The sequence below is a fragment of the Bos javanicus genome, chromosome 4, assembly GCF_032452875.1.
Source record: "Bos javanicus breed banteng chromosome 4, ARS-OSU_banteng_1.0, whole genome shotgun sequence".
Taxonomy (NCBI): domain Eukaryota; kingdom Metazoa; phylum Chordata; class Mammalia; order Artiodactyla; family Bovidae; genus Bos; species Bos javanicus.
In genome coordinates this window covers 79,543,225-79,556,711 of record NC_083871.1, presented here as the reverse complement: position 1 = coordinate 79,556,711, position 13,487 = coordinate 79,543,225, and the positions used below count along the sequence as shown (strand labels likewise).

At 40.9% G+C, this 13,487-nt stretch overlaps 1 protein-coding gene across 6 annotated transcripts in view; it reads right to left on the bottom strand.

Moving 5' to 3' along the window:
• GLI3 (GLI family zinc finger 3) overlaps positions 1–13,487 on the bottom strand; it is a 318,365-nt gene that overhangs the window by 132,428 nt on the left and 172,450 nt on the right. For 5 of the 6 annotated variants that reach the window (XM_061414503.1, XM_061414504.1, XM_061414502.1 and 2 more), the window contains one exon: positions 10,533–10,638. In XM_061414503.1, the coding sequence (XP_061270487.1) occupies positions 10,533–10,638 (106 nt within the window). Of the gene's footprint in view, positions 1–5,765; positions 10,510–10,532; positions 10,639–13,487 lie in introns of those variants that run through there. The other variant, XM_061414507.1, reaches the window with a different exon arrangement.

The following is a 13,487-nucleotide window of genomic DNA, read 5'->3' as shown; positions in this document are numbered from 1 at the left end:
GTTTAAAACAGGAGAATGACATGACCTAGATGGATGGGATGGGGGTAAGAGGGTGGGAGGGAAGCTCAAGAGGGAGGGCATATATGTATACATGTAGATGATTCGTGTTTTTTACAGCAGAAACTAACACAACGTTGTGAAGCAACTATACCCCTACTGAAAAGAAAGAAAGAAAAATAAAGCAGAGAAAGAGGATAGTGAGGTTAGAAAGAATGTGTTAACTTAGATCAGGTCTTGGCAAACTTTGTGTTACAGGTTTTGTTCATTATCTCAGCTACTCAACACTGCCCTTGATTGCTAAAGCTGTCATAGAATGGACAACAGTAAATAAGTGACAGTCACTGGATTCCAATAAAACTTTATTTACAAAGACAGGTCCTGGCTGGATAGTTCACAGGCCATAGTTTGGCAATCCCTAGTCATTAGATGGTTCTTAGCCAAAGACCTCTCTGATTAGATGTCTGTGCAGGGAAATGCATGAAGCAAGGGAGCAAGCCATGGACACCTAAGGGAAGAAGGTTCCAGGCAGATACATGTTGCAGTCTCATCCAATATGGCTTACATTTTATAGAGTATACAACTGTAATCATTGATCATTATTTATCCATGTTTTCTTATGGTCCTCTTAAATGCCACTATTAAGTATTTTTCAACAGTTCTCCCAAGTGATGAATTACAATTCACTGAACATTCCATGCAGCTATTCCAGATGCTAGGCATCACAAGTTCTACAGTAGCAAACCTTGATGTATATCTAATTGGGGGGCGGGGGGAGCTGGCAGCTACAGATAAGGCTTTTACTAGCTTTTCTCATTACTGTCATATTATTAACTTAGAATTTTGCGAAGACAATGACAGTCTGTGACATTCAAAACTTCTCTCTCTATATTTATTATTATTATTATTGTTGCTGTTGTTTTGGCCACTAAGTCATGTCTGACTTTTGTATGACTCCATGGACTGTAGTCTGCCAGGCTCCTCATATATATAAATAGGCTTCCCAAGTGGCATTAGTGGTGAAGAATCTGCCCGCCAATGCAGATACAGGGTCGATCCCTGAGTTGGGAAGATCCCCTGGAGCAGGGCATGACAACCCACTCCAGTATTCTTGCCTGGAGAGTCCCATGGACAGAAGAGTCTGGCAGGCTACAGTTCACAGGGTCGTAAAGAGTGGGACACAACTGAAGCGACTTAGTATGCACGTACACACACATATAAATAAACTGAAGCAGCAAAGGCTCCAGCGTTCATTTTCATGAGGAGAGGATGAAAGTCAAGTGCTAGGAATGTAGTGTCTGATGTCTAGGTTTAAATAACCATGACCATTAACTTCTCTATGTCAAGGTTTCCAATCTTGGAAAAGAGCCTATCGATAATAACTGCATCATAGGGCTGGCTATTCTATTATATGCGATAGTTTTGTAAAGTCTCTAAAACTATGCTCACAGTAAGTACTGAAAAATGTCATTTTACAGTCATGGCCATTATTATATATATAATTTTTATTGTGAATGGCTGAGTCATTTCTTTTTTACCCTTATATTTGGAATTTTGATATCCCATACTATATTATCAATTAAAGATTGCTAATTTCATTAATTTTATTTCCACATGAGAGGTCTGGGAAGGCAGCTATTTAAGTTAAATGGTACTCAGTCATATAAGGTGACTTTGGACCTTTAACCAGGAACTGATTTAACGTCAGGAGATATATTTAGGCTTCCCAGGTAGCACTAGTGGTAAAGAACCTGCCTGCCAATGCAGGAAACTTAAGAGACATGGGTTCAATCCCTGGGTCGGGAAGATCCCCTGGAGGAGGGCATAGCAACCCACTCCAGTATTCTTGTCTGAAGAATCCCATGGACAGAGGAGCTTGGCAGGCTACAGTCCATAGGGTCGCAAAGAGTCGGACACAACTGAAGTGACTTAGCATGCACACATGATGTATTTGGTGGTGAATAGCATCTGACACGGCAATAGGTATTTATATTAATACCATCTTCAGTAGTTATTGTGTCCTTTTAAGTCCTAAGTATGCTAATTTTGTTGGCAGGAGATGACACACTCCACCAAAGTAAAAAAATAAAAACAAAGAGTGGAAGTCATCCTGTAGTGGCCTGAAAAAGAACAATCCGTTATCATCATGGAAAGCAATAACTATCCAGAAGTCACTCTGTAAAGGCACGGGTTCAGCCTAGCAAATTCAAAGACATACACAGATGGTCTTTACTTGTCAGACATGTGGTTATAACCTAGTTCATTTTCTTTTTTTCTTTTCTTAGGGTAGAAGTGCGGAGAAGGCAATGGCACCCCACTCCAGTACTTTTGCCTGGAAAATCCCATGGATGGAGCAGCCTGGTGGGCTGCAGTCCTTGGGGTCGCTAAGAGTCGGACACGACTGAGCGACTTCACTTTCACTTTTCACTTTCATGCATTGGAGAAGGAAATGGCAACCCACTCCAGTGTTCTTGCCTGGAGAATCCCAGGGACGGGGGAGCCTAGTGGGCTGCCGTCTATGGGGTCGCACAGAATCAGACATGACTGAAGTGACTTAGCAGCAGCAGCAGGGTAGAAGTGAGTGTTAAAAAGTGTACAAAGTGTTAGCTACAGTAGCTGACACATAGGCCTACCTGCAAGATATTGGGGCTTCAATTCCAGACCACAATAATAAAGCAAATATCACAATAAAGTGTATCACATGAATATTTTGATTTCCCTGATCTGATAAAGGCTTCCCAGGTGGGGCAGTGGTAAAGAATCTGCCTGCCATTGCAGGAGATGCAGGAGACACGAGTTCAATCCCTGGGTCAGGAAGATCCCCTGGAGTAGAAATGGCAACCCACTCCAGTACTCTTGCCTGGAAAATTCCATGGACAGAGGAGCCTGGTGTGTTAAAGTCCATGGGGTCACAGAGTCAGAGTCAGAGCACCCACGTAGCAGTGCATATAAAAGTTATGTTCACACTATACTTTAGTCTATTAAGTGTGTAACACCATTATGTCTAAAAAAAGTCAATGTTTTTTCATTAAAAATATTTTATTAAATATTCATTAAATTTTAAAATATTTCATTAAAAATATTTTGTGAAAAAATGCTACCTCTCAGTGAGCAAATGCTGTTGGAAAGATGCGCCCACAGACTTGCTCAAAACACAGTTACCACAAACCCTCCATGTGTAAAAAGTTAAATATCTGCAAGCACCATAAAGAGAAGCATAGTAAAATGAAGCATGCCTGAAATCTGAGATGTCATCACACTTTATCAGTCTTAATAACGTTTAGGGTAGAGCACAAACACAGAAGGGGAGAAAGGACTTGCCTTTGTTAATTTTTAATTGCACTATTAAAATATTCCAAGCCAGTTATGCCCCCAAACACACAGTTTTGCTCAGTCTCTGCATCTTACTGGAGACTTTCCTGGGACTGAAAAGAATGAAATCACTATGATACATTAGGAGCCCATCACAAAGTTTAAGTGATGGCTAGACTGAAGGCTGCTTCTGAATAGTTATTAGAGGAGCTCCACTAGGCAGAGTAGCTAGCTCACACTGGTGCTGAATCTAGGGAGGGAGGGAGGAGAGGACAGAGAGGAACTGAGTAGTAGTTCTGGTCACCCACTGCCTCTTTCTTTCTCTAAGCTTTTACCATAATGATCTATCTTTTCTTAGATATTTCTTTGTCTGGAAAGAAATGTATTTATTCAGACTCCAAACTTGCTACTCATCTCCTAGCTCTAACTCTTAAAGGGTTGAGGGAAGCCTTACTTATTTTCAAAGCCCTCTCTTTCCCAGCTAATATTAATGATCTACCATGTACTGTCCTCTCTCCAGGCGACAGGAAGTGGACCACTTTTGGAGGGAGGAACAGCTCTTCTTACTTAGGTGGAATAATTCCAGGGAGTTAGGCAGTCTTAGAAAGAGGTACATTGACTCAACTAAGAGAGGAAAAAAAAAAAAAAGAGCTGCTGTGTCGAAGAGAACATGAGTGCTCATTTCCCCCAGGAGAGAAAAGATGCAGCTGATTTTCTAAAATGAATCAGTAAAGTGGACGGTGAAATGCGACAGCCTGTCAGAGCACTGGCTTAGGGTGCCGTGCTGCTTGCACTCACAGCGCATGACAAGGATAGCTCTCAGCTCCACTGGCAACATCTGTGGGGCTCTAGTTATTGTCATGAATTAGTAACTGAGGCTGATCCTGCTTTGAAAAAAATAAATTGCCGAGCTCAGCAAGAAGCACATGGACCATCCGAAATTCAAAATTCAATTCATACTGGTCCATAAATGAGAAAACTTTGGCTCAAAATAACTCTATGTAAAAGATCAATATTTTTTCCTCAAGTGAAAATCCAGAATGAATGTGGAATTAAAACTTTATAATTTGGGTTTCTATGAATACACCCTGTCTAGCTTTCAAAAGTAAGCCCATGCTTAAATGTGTTCTAACAGTAAAGCCAAGAAAAAAAGCATACACTCAAAATGCAAGTGAAAGCAGTCACTCGAAACAACTGTTTCTAGGGCAGAGAGATGCAATATCCCAATCGTTTAAACTTCCAAGTGGGACTTTAAAATAAGTAGCAATCGTTAGCCTGGAGAACATCATCCATCTCCATAGGCTGCAACAGTGCCTCCTGGAGTTGTGCAACACATAGCCCTGATGGAGACAGTGCGGAGCAGGAAACAGAGATAAGGCTAAGACCAAGAAACAACCAGATGAAATTTCTGCCAGCGCTATATGGCTACAGATTCCAGGTTCTGTTGTTTACGCTCCCAATGATCTCAGCAACATAATAAAATATACTCATTAATATTTTTGTAAAACATTGTACTTTGTTCTCCATGGCTTAATAAAACATGAACTCTGTGGTCAAAACAAATGATTTGAGAGAGAACAAGATGCTTCAATTATCTACTGAATGTAAGTTCTGGTGAATTCAGTGAAGAATAACTTTCAGAAGGAAACCGGATATCCCCATACATATCCAGTGTTTCTTAATTTTCAAACTGCTTGAATTAAATAAACATAATGTAGGAATTATACATTTTCTACGACATTCTTTACATGACAACTCAGGGAAAGACGACACTAACATTTCATATCTCACTTTAAAATCGTTAAGTGAAATTCACGATTTTAAATTAAGAAAGAAAATACTATAAATTTTAACATTATTTTGAGAACTGTTTTGGGAACAATTTAAGCTTCTATACTCTGTCTACACTGCCTAACCATAAACTCTGTGAGAAATCGGGTAAGCTAAAGAAAGGCATTCCACTTAACGAACTAGGTTCTTTAACACAAACTGACGTATTTCCGTACATATTTATAAGGCTTGGTGGTTATTATTAGGCTGTAATTGCAGTTGTTCTAACACCTAATAAGCCATGGTTGGAAAAACAAAGGCAGGTTAATTTGTGATTTCCTCTACTCATTCAGAGGCAAATTAAGTGTCAAACAGCTAATACAGAGCATATTTCATTTTATGAGATTTTAATTTAATTCTGCACCATATCGTTGATGCCTTAATATAGGGTGGTTTATCTAAAAAGAAGAGCAATTTATAAACCTCTTTCAATAGAATCATTAATGATAAGATATGATAGCATAATTATCGCAGTGCCTGCCATCCTTCTAAACAGAGATCTGTTGGCATTTCCATCATCAACACACGTCCTGTTTCCAAGAGACTTAGCATTTAATTCGTTACACTGGCACCAGAACAATCATGTGTAAGAAACAGTGAGACTATCCCCCAGTTTGTCTACTTACAATTAAAAATATTTATTCTAAAATATCAGTAAGCTTGAAGAAGGAATTCATAGGGCCTGGACTCCATCTTAGGCCTGTTCATGCTGATCATGCTCAGCCACCTTTCCAATGGACTCTGAACTCTGTGTTTAGTGCCTATGAAAACAACAACAGAAGGATAAGACCCCCTCCAGACAGGGGAACCTTGAAGATCGTATCTAGGTTACTCACCGCCTAAGAGAAAACATACACTAATCACCCCTTCCTCCAGACAGGCCATAAATTTTTCTGTATCTATCGGAGTGTAACCTCGGGTTTATTGATTATCGGCTAATTGTTTGACTGTTTGAGCACATGAGCACATAGCACGTGAATGATGGGATTGTGTTTTCCTTGGTTTATGTAAGTCTCAAGGAGTTTGGAGTGGTGGGTTCAGACACGTACACATGGGGTATAAAAGATTTTCACAAATGCTGGTCGGGGTCCTTGGCTAAGAGGAGACTCTGCCTTGGGCCCGCCGGTGTAATAAACTGCACTCCACTATCTGCATTGTCCTTCTGAGTGAGTTTGTTTCCCGGAACGTGTGGCTACAACAAGCTCACTTGATTTCATCGTCTAGAAGCTAATTATAAAGCAAGCATTTTGGAATTCAACTTCTAGATAAAATCATTTTACTTTTCCAGGTTATCCTCTAAGCAAAGATGTGCTTTGAAGATTTCAGTAACCAAGTCATATTCACCTACATAACCCTCCACCCCTAAAATGATCTGTCACAGGCATATCTACATTTGCATCTAAGAAGGTGCCAAAGCATCCCAGGGATTCAGGATTGAGCCAGGCCAGAATAGAATCTCTGAGTGTTTGTCATGCCCCCAATTGTCTGGATGCTAACTCTCCGCATTTGCTTAGAGCATCCTGCTTTCAAGGGTGCTCACAAGGGTGCTCACAAGAACATGATTTCATTGAACTCTTCGATTTGCAATTTGGAGAGTCGGGTAAGGCAGGTAACTTCATTTTCATGGAATGGAACTAATATATGGAAATTGTAGGTTGCCAATTCCCAGCACCAACAAGTGCAAAGCAAGAGCACAATTCAAGCTCTCTGACTGCTAGTCTGCTGTTTCCAGACTGGACCCTTTGAAGGTCTATGGAGCATATTTAACTAGGCACCTGAACAAGTGACTGCCTGCAAATCTAGCAGGTACGGTGACCGCTAAGCAATGACTGATCAGACAAGAATATTCAGCTGCAACAAAGGCACACAAGGTGCTTTAAGGAACAGACTCTAGGAACAACCTTTGAGACTGCCCCCAAAGGTGATATTTGAAATAGGCCTTGAGGGACTTCCCTGCAGGTTCAGTAGTTAAGACCCTGAGCTTCTATTGCAAGGGGTGCAGATTCACTCTCCCATTGGGAAACTAAGATCACATGCTGCTTGGCCAAAGAATAGAAAAAAAAAAAAAAAGAGAATGAGTTAGGCCTTGAGGGTAAGGAGTTTAAGTAGGAGTTTGCCATGCAGGGAGGGAAGACCATTGAGCGTAATGCAGGGAGAATGTCACGTTATAAAAGCACAGAGATGAGACTACCCCCAGCTTCCCAGAGACTACTTCGTAAGTTCGGTGTCTCCATCCAGGACTCTGTAATGCCCAGCAGTCCCAGGGGACAATGACATCCTCCCAGCACCTTCCAGAGCTTCTCTTTGGAGCTTCAGGATTATCTACCAGCTTTATAAGATGAATCTTGGGTTACTAAACATTTAGGCAGCTAGAGAACAATTTAGTCAATTGCTGCTAAATGATCCTAAAGCTTGGCTGAAAAAGCAGGAAGTATAATCATATCAGTATCTGAAGGGTTCCAGGATTATCACAGATACCAAAATCCATGGATCTTCAAATCCTTTACATAAAAAGGCATAGTGTTTGCATATAACCTATGCACATCTTCCTGGAAACTTCAATCATCTCTGGATTACTTACAGTACCCAATACAATGGAAATGCTACGTCAATAGGTGTCAGTGTGCTGGAAATTCAAGTGTTGCTTTTTGGAACTTTCTGGAGTTTGTTTCTCCAATATTTGTAATCCAAGGTTGGTTGAATCCTCGAATGCAAAACCCCCCAAAGATACAACGGGTCAACAATACTAAAATCTACAAAAATCCCAGCTCAGCAGCCATATAGGAAATGCAACCCTCTCCCCTGGGATTCTCCAAACTTGACCTGTCTTATCCTGTAGTGTTTTTATCTCTAAGTGAAAGTGAAGTCACTCAGTCGTGTCCAACTTTTGCGACCCCATGGACTGTAGCCTACCAGGCTCCTCAGTCCATGGAATTTTCCAGGAAAGAGTACTGGAGTGGGTTGCCATTTCCTTCTCCAGGGGATCTTCCCAACCTAGGGATGGAACTCGGGTCTCCCACACTGCAGGCAGATGCTTTACTGTCTGAGCCACCAGGGAAGCCCGTTTTTATCTCTAGCAAGCGAATTCTTTAGATACAGCAATCACGACCTCGAACAAACAGCGATCTATACAAGGGCTTGCTATTCTTAAAATTCTGCCAAAGAACCAAGACTTGGGGTTTTAACTGACAAATTCACATTTGAATTTAACTATAAGGCAAACTATAATGAACCCAGAGGAACTAGTTCATTTTATCATCTTGTTGTTGTTTAGTGGCTAAGTCGTGTCGGACTCCTTGCAACACCACAGACTGTAGCCCACCAGGCTCCTCTGTCCATGGGATTTCCCAAGCAAGAATACTGGAGTGGGTTGCCATTTCCTTCTCCAGGGCATCTTCCCAATCCAGGGATCAAACCCAAGTCTCCTGCATTGGCAGGCAGATTCTTTAGCTCTGAGCCACCAGGGAAGCCCTCATTCTATCATATGAATTCATTTTTTGAAATTTCTCTATGAGTTTTGAAAGAGTGAAGTACTGTGAAATTCCATAGAAAATCTGATCCAAATTACTTCATCACTGCAGAGACTTGAATCTGGGTGAAATCAGTCCTGTGCCTCTCCCAGGTCCAGTGGGCCCTCGCTGGTTCTGTACCATAGAGCACATCCTCATCTGAGAAGCTTGGGTCCCATGGGTACCACAAAACTTTGTGGTTTTTGGGAGAGCAGGATAAATTTCATGGCAGGTTTCAGCCTGAATTTGGAGTTTTCTTCCCTTTGTACAGGGAGCTTTAAATGGGCCTGTTGGTTTTATCTGAATGTATTTTTAGCAGGCTTTAGAACCCTGAAAATACTCATGTTCCAATGAAAAGTCAAAGAATAAGTCACAAGTTTCTGTATTCTCTCTAAATATCCACTTCTCCTTTAATGCTTATAGAAGTCTGAGCACAGATTTATGACTTACCTCCAGGCAAATCTGCTCTGAAATTACAGTTCAGTAATGGGAGATGGATCCAAAAAACTGTGGGTAAAATATTATATGTGTACTTGGGCATATAGTTAGGGCTGTTAATATCAATTAATTCTGTTCACAGAGGAGGACTTGTTTTAAAACAACTTCATTTTTCTTTGACGTATATGTAATTACACAGCTGTAACGAATAGCCATGGAGATGCAATCTACCATCCAAATAACTAGCATTAGTCTTCAAAGTATTTTTTGGGCTTTCTAACTTTACTGTCTCAGAATGAAGGGTAATTACCAGACATGACTAAATGCAAAATCCAGGCCATTCAAAGGGCCAGCCCCTCCCAAAGGTTGACTCCCCTTGTAACAGTATACATCAGTCTTCTGGACAATACTACAAAAGAAAGTCATTTCAGTTTAGGTGCAGGCTATCCTGAATACCTGATCTTCTTTCCCTCCAAACTGAGCGATACCACATTTATCTCCAGGACACTGTCTTCTTCTTTTTTTAATATTTATTTTATATTAAAGAATAGTTGATTAACAATGCTGTATTAGATTCAGGTGCACAGCAAAGTTACACATACACATGTATCTACTTTTTTTCAAATTCTTTTCCTGTTTAGGTTGTTACAGAATATTGGGCAGAATTCCCTGTGCTATACAGTAGGTCCTTGTTGCTTATTTATTTTATACATAGTAGTACTTATACATTAATCCCAAAGTCCTAATTTATCTCCCCTCACCTTTGGTAACCGTAAGTTTGTTTTCTATGTCGAAGAGTCTGTTTTGTAAATAAGTTCATTCATATCATTTTATTTTAGATTCTGCATATAAGTAATATCACATGATATCTGTCTTTTCTTCCTTTTCTAATGTATGTTAGTTATCACTCTCATTCTTGCCTTTTATCTCTGTGTAAACCATGTGCTCGATCACATTTGCCATTTTGTTTGGGTGACATTCCCATCAATCAAGTGACTGTTGGAGTAGACACCACAGGGGCTATGAAAATTTACCATGAAAATTTCATTATGACTCATTGTGATCCCTGCAACAGGGCTTTCCCATTAATAGAAATCGGAGCATGAGAAACTTCTAATCCACTCTTGACCAAATACATATTCTGAGAGGGAACCTTCCCATTAGGCCTCTGCTTTTTAATTTAGTATTTAGAGGCCACAGAGCACACGTCAGCAAAAATATATAGGAAATACTTGCCAGCCACCTCGTATGACAGGCATTCTTCAGGAAGCAGCGGGGATGTGCTTCAGTGAGTCCAGGAACAGATAGGCTTGCCGTATTTCAAAAGTAAATCTTAGACTTCTATCACAGCTCCCAAGCCCAGTAGCTGTGTTGGTAACAAAAATCCTGAGATGGTAAAAGCCAGTATTTTGTGGTTTCTTTAATGGGCAAAGTTGTAATACTTACACATGCAACGGAGGGATCGGAGATGGATCATAATGGTAACGGCCCTCGTGGTGTCTGGCATCAATTGGTACAGGAGGATGGAATGCAGGAAAGAGATGAGGAGGGTCTGAAAAGGAAAGAAAGTCCAACCTGTATAAACAGAACACTTTGAAACAGAATTCCCATACGTGAAGCCACATCGCCACACTGTCTTCACAACTGATGCTGAAATTAACCTGAAGACTTTGTGGAAGAATTCTTGAAAGTTCAGGACCAAGCAAATAATACCAGCACATGAGACAGTAGAGCCACTGAATGCAACCTGAACCCAGACAGGAGGGCAAGAAAGAGGTACAACACGTGCCCCTAGCCTGGAAGAAAGACGGGCCAGAGTGCAAAGGCTGAAGGAAGCCACCAAGCCAAGAGGAAGAGACGCCAAAACACTTTTTTATTTGCATTTATTTTTTTGGCCACATCCCAACAAGGGACTGAACCCAGATGCTCAGCAATGAAAGTTTGGAGAGTCCTAACCACTCATCTACCAGGGAATGCCTCATTTTTTATTTTTAAAATGACACTGTCATGTGAATTTTCATATTCTATTTATTTATTTGGCTGCGCCCGGACTTAGCTGTGGTATGCAGGCTTTTAGGTTGCAGCATGTGGACTGTAGTTCCCTGACCAGGGATCAAACCCACACCCCCTGCACTGGGAGCTTGGACTTTTAACTGCCAGGGAAGTCCTGTGAAGTGAACTTTAGACAAAGATATAATATCACTACTAGTTTTCATCTCTCCCACTTGTTAGGAGTTCTTTCAAAAGTCCCTGCTAGAATCCATGTCACATGTAGACACATACACACACACACACACACACACACTTAAAAAATTCAAATGCATGCTCCCTCCCACTCCTCCTTGTCCTAGGTCAGGCTTCCAGAATCCCAACACAAGGGGAGCAAATGTATAGGTTGGCCAGAGATGTTACATGGCGTGACAGAGGGACATTTAGAGTAAACTGGGGGTTCCTTTCCTGCAGCCCCAACATTCGCCTTGAACCAACATTCCCTTGGCCTCCTCTCCTGCTCTGGCTCAGGTCAGTCATCACTGTTTTGAGGTTTCTGTGTGTACGCTTACTTAAAATAGTTCTGCTCCCACTTGCCCTGATTATCTCTGACAAATCTGAAAATAAACTTTTTTTTTTTTCTAAATAGTAATTCACTGAAAGAACTGAAAATAGCTTTACCAGATTTTATCATGAGGAGCACCCCTGATACTAAAGTTTTTCCTGAGTTTCAAGAAGCAATAAAGAAACAAGTCCAAGAGCAGGAGGGGAGCCTTCACAACTCTGAGGCGATAAAGCAGCAAATACACCAGAACTCGTGTTGTGAATGTTACCTTCCATACGTGGTCACCCTGGAAGCCTGCGTGTAGCTGTCACACCGCTGTTGCCCAGAACACTCCCAAGAATTGATGTGTACACCAAACAGGCCTCAGAAGGGCTATGAGCTCCTTCGAAAAGTCTGAAGATTTTGCCTAGTGTAGTAGACGGTAAAAGCAATTCCAAATGAGACCCTGTGAACAGGCCCTGAGGAATGGCTGGAAAAAGTGACACAGAACCTCCCCATGGGGCAGGGGAGTGGGTGTGTCAAACACAGACGAGGGTATGACTGCATCCTCCACTGTGAGTTTCCTTAAGTCCTGGGGGTGAGTATTATACATGTGCTTATTGAATTCAAGTAGTTTTCATTTTCCTTCCTATACATTTCTCTTGTCCAAATTTTCTCCAACAAGCATCTTTTAGAATGTAAATATAACAACCTTTTTTTTTTTTTTAAATGGTATTTTACTCCCCTCCACCTTTTTTTTAAGACTTTGCTCCTGCTGGCCTCATTTGAGAATCTAAGAATATGATTAGGAGAATAAAATAAGAGAGAAAAACTATTAATGTACAACATTACAGCTCTGACAGCACTACAGAGGTGCCCAAAGCTGAACTTCACCAGGTATAGAACCCAGAAGAAGAGGTTCTAGAGTGTAGAAAATGTGCATTACTCACTGTATATTGTACTTGCTCCTTATAAGATAAGGGGGGGAGGGAATGGTACTGAAAGAGGAAAGGAGTCATCTTGGTATTATCTCATATCGTTGACACTGTGATATCATGAGGTACAATGATGCTTAAAATTCAATAGGGACATACTGACTGCCTGATCAAATGCTATACGTTTTATAAAGTGCATCTGAAAAATTCAGTTATATTTTAAATACATCACTTAGGACATTATAAAAGGATGTTGGAATTGTTTTCTTTTGTTTTGTTTTGTTTTGTAACACAAATCTTGCACTAAGTTTAAATGTCCCACATAACCCAGGAATCCTGCAGAGCCCAAATGTCCTATTTCATTTAACTCTTCTGGAAGAAACTGATGCATCCTTCCTAAAACAACATAAAATTGAGTGGAGTAATGTATTTCATGAATCTGAAAGTCTGACATCTACTCAGTGAATGCTTCATGGTCTTCAGTTTTGAACAATCCCAAATGAATCACTGAGGTTCAGGGTCAGGTGCATCAGGGGTTAGGTGGATGGCCAACAGGCCCCGAGCGTGGTTCTCTCCTCTCCTCCTGCTGGCAGTCACTACTGATGCTCATGGACTTGCCTCCAGCAGACTTCAAACTTCACACAGTCATCCATTCTTGGAAACTGGAGAAGTAAACCTACTAGAACTTGTTGTAAATTAAGGATTCATACCGTCTGACCCACCTCCTCAAGCTTTTCCCTATGCATCATTTTAAATGGTGTTTTGAGGGACTTCGTGACAATTCTGCCAGACCTGGCAGATATTTTCACTTATTTACTTCTTGGTTCTTGGCTGTGTGATTAAATTCTCTCCACCAGATAAGTGGGTGCTAACTATATCTGCTTTTCTCTATGTGGGTACAGCTATGAATTATGAAGATGCACAAACCCAGAC